This window comes from Gavialis gangeticus, unplaced genomic scaffold, assembly GCF_001723915.1.
Source record: "Gavialis gangeticus isolate Ggan-Ray unplaced genomic scaffold, GavGan_comp1, whole genome shotgun sequence".
In the NCBI taxonomy this organism is placed as follows: Eukaryota; Metazoa; Chordata; order Crocodylia; family Gavialidae; genus Gavialis; species Gavialis gangeticus.
In genome coordinates, this window is record NW_017729024.1 from 119,663,988 (window position 1) to 119,667,658 (window position 3,671).

Sequence of the window (3,671 nt, forward strand, 5' to 3'; positions counted from 1 at the left end):
CCTTTGTTTTGCTGCACATCAATGAGTGCAGCTTCTGCTATGGAAAAGGGAACTGCTTGCTTTTTATCTTATTTGAAGATGCATCTGGTAGAGCACAAGATAGATCTCAGTACAAAATGAAATTCAACAGGTAATTGGGATAGAGCCAACTAGAATTAAGTTAGGGTTTTTTTCCTTCTATTTTCCTCCTTCCATAAATACACACACATCTGTTTTCCTGTTTGTTGTAGGTCCAAGTCATATGTCACTTTACGTTCAACCACATGAAGGGACAACATTATCTGCATGGTCTCTTGGAGATGGAACTCCTGTTGCTAATGTGAGAGGAGATTACTTTGTGTTTTACTCTCATGGGCTGCAGGCTACAGCATGGCACTTCTGGATAGAATTGACGGTGAGGGTGATGAAATTTTGATCAAAATTAAATCTGCTTTATTTCATAGATTTAATACAAGCTGGGGATTATAGAAGACCCAATTTGTCATTAGGTCTGTCTTCTCAGGACTGCTATAAGCTTATTGCCCCTGCAGTACATATATTTTAGTGTGCTTTCCAGGAAATTTGAAAAACCTGAACAGATCAGACTTCCATTTTATTTTCCTTCAAGTAGATTTGCTTCAACAGTTTTCAAGTCTCATTATAATTTGTCTAACATTTTAGCTTAGATTTATCCTTTTCTTGATCCTGTTTTAAAGCTAATCTTAACTTAAAACTGCTTTGTACTGTTCTAAATAATTCCTCCTTGTGGACCCTATTTGTTTAATTTGGGAAAGCAAAAAGGGGAGGAAAAAATTACAGATTGTCTATAAATTTTCTTCTGTTGTTTTCAGCCTGATAAAGTGAGCCTCTTATCAGTTCCCATTATCTTTTGAAGTTCAGTCATACTCAGGGGGGTTCTAGTGAAGCCAGGGAGCCCAGTTGTCTTTTCCTGAATGTCAGGGAAATTTCTCAGCATTTCTGGAAGCTTATCTTGTCACAGGTCTTGGGATAGCTTATTCCTTGGGAGACTTCCTTCTAGGAAGGTTCAAAACCTTTTATTCTGTCCTAGATTAGGCAATTTAAACAACCAGCCATTCACCTTTCAAAGTGGAATCAGGGACATACGCAAGCTGACTGGCATCCTGCTGGGTTCAGACAGGAGCCTGCTGTAGAGTTAGAGGTGTGCTGGACAGACAAAGATAGTTCAGTGTGTGTTGAATGCTTGCACCAGATTGAGCTGTTGAAGAGCTCCTGAGTCTTGCAGCTCTGTTTGATAGCCACGCTTTGGGAGCTCAAGTCAGTCATTTGACTCCTGTATAAAGTAATCATAAATAAGTTACTTTCAGCACGGTGTCTTGGAGATGGAACTCCTCCTGTGGCTAATGTGTGAGATTATTTTGTGTTTTACTCTCATGGGCTGCGGGCTGTTTGATAGTCAGGCTTTGGGAGCTGAACTCTTATCTAAATAAATAAGTTACTTTCATTTAGGAAGCAGGACTTGTGGTAGAGGTGATATCTTTTATTAGACCAACTAGATTTTTGGAAAAAAAAATCTTTAACTGCCAATAGACCAATATGGCTACAACCTAGATATTTCACTTTCATTTAGGCAGGCAAAGTTCTTTGGGTAGATGTGATATCTTTTATTAGACCAACTAAATAGTTGGAAAAAAGTTCTTTGCAAGCTTTTGGCCACAGATACCCTTCATCAGGCATAGGAAGACTTTCCAGATCTGGAATGAACAAGGTGCTCCTTCACCTCTGCTGGATCAATTTAGGTGTCAGTGTTTAAGGGAACTCGCAACAGCTTATTAGCAACTAAATGAAAGTAACGGTTGTTGGTTGTAGCCGTGTTGGTCTAAGCATACAGGCAGGCAAGCTTCTTTGAGTAGATGTAGATCTTTTATTAGACTAACTGAATAGTTGGAAAAAGTTCATGCCTGACAATGGGTGTTTGTGCCCAAAAGCTTGCAAAGAACTTTTTTCCAATTATTTAGTTGGTTTAATAAAAGATATCACATCTACCCAAAGAACCTTGCCACATCTGCCCAAAGACTAACACAGCAACAACCAACCACCCTTACTTTCATTTATTTGCTAATGAGCTGTTGCAAGGTGTCTTAAACATTGACACCTGAATTGATCCAGCATGGGTGAAGGAGCAGCTTGTTCATTCCAGACCTGGAAAGCTTTTGCTGTAACTCTCACTAACTGAGTACTCTGGCAGGATTGTTTCCTTTCCTTGTGGATCATGCCAGTCACTTCAAGGACAGATGCAGCTGAGTTCTGAGTGTGATTCAACATGTGCATCCCATGCAAATTGGTGGTCATGTGCTTTACACAGCAGAGTTAGATTCCTAACTCAGTTGTAATATTGGACCAACACCTGTAATCATGTGGATTCTCTTACCTGAGAATCTGTAGTTTGCAAAGTCTCTTCTGCTTTGTCATGAAAGATTCTTTCACGTCAGGATTTGGCTGGTATCATTGAAGACATTGAGAGATGTTTTTTTCACTTTTGAACTGTGGCTCTTGGGATTGAAGTTGCTCATGTAGAATGTTACCAGGCTTGCAGGAAGAAGTGGTATCTAGATGAACTATATCTTCAATGAGAGGGGATCAAGGGTACAAAGTAACACTTAGTAAACTTGGCATTGCCCTTTCTCACTTTCAGGCTGCAGAAAATCATTCTGATGGGGTAGTCTCTCTCGCCATAGCAGCACATTACCTCTTTGGGGAAGATCACGTGTCACCTCAGCTGCACGCCTTACTGGAAAGATTTCCAAACTGGACGTTCCCTTCTGGCTGGGACTGCACCTATGACTACTTTGTCTTTTAGTTTTCCAACAAGGCAAAGCTGAGACTTATCTCATGATGGAGGATGCAGCTCAGTCATAGCAGATTCATTCTTCAGGGGCAAGAAAACTGCACATGTCTGAAAAATACTTTGATTATGAATGGTGTTTCTGTAGCAACTCAACTACCTAAAGCAGGGGTGTTCAAACCTCATCCTGCAGGCAAGTGCTGCTCCTCTGCTGCCAAATTTCTAAACCCATGGGGAGCCCTGAGGGCCAGATAATGTGGCTCTATGTGCTGTATTGGGCCTGCAGGGCCTGATTCTGGTGTGCTGGTCCAGGTGGAGGTGCTGATTGAGGCATGTGGGACCTGATCTGGCCTATGGACTGACCCCATGCAACTCATCCGGTCCACAGGCCAAACGTCATAACACCACTGACACGAAGGATAATTGGGTCTCTGTCCTGTTGCTGTAGCCCTCTGGGGCTGTGGGAGAAGGAGATCCTTCACATCGTGTGGAGCTGCAATTCTTCCATTTTTCCTACTGAAATGGTAGTGTGGCACTAACTTGGAAACTGTACTTGAAGAAGTAACTTTCAGAGTAACTCACCAGGCATTGTAGTGAGGGACTCTAAAGAAATTTGCAGGTGTCGTTCAAAATATTTCTCATGCTTTAAATACCTACCTTTAAGTACACTCCAGGAAATTATGCACAGAAAAACTCAAAATTATGCAAAATTAATTTCTTTTATTTTTTTACAAATTAAACTAAGTAGCATGATTTGAACTTTCTTTAGAGATATACAGGTACTTTGGATGGGTGGGGGGATTTGGAAGGTGTGTGTGTGGGGGGGAGTTTGTGGACAGATGGGGGTGTGGGCATGGGGGTATGTGGG

General features: G+C 41.4%; 1 protein-coding gene across 1 annotated transcript in view; it reads left to right on the plus strand.

Moving 5' to 3' along the window:
* The window catches only part of ERMP1 (endoplasmic reticulum metallopeptidase 1), a gene marked incomplete at its 5' end in the record, with an annotated part of 36,548 nt that extends 32,937 nt beyond the window's left edge, over positions 1–3,611 (plus strand). The window contains 2 exons of the mRNA XM_019518234.1: positions 231–394; positions 2,654–3,611. Of these exons, the coding sequence (XP_019373779.1) occupies positions 231–394; positions 2,654–2,818 (329 nt within the window). The remainder of the gene's footprint in view (positions 1–230; positions 395–2,653) is intronic.
* Positions 3,612–3,671: the final 60 nt, after the last annotated feature.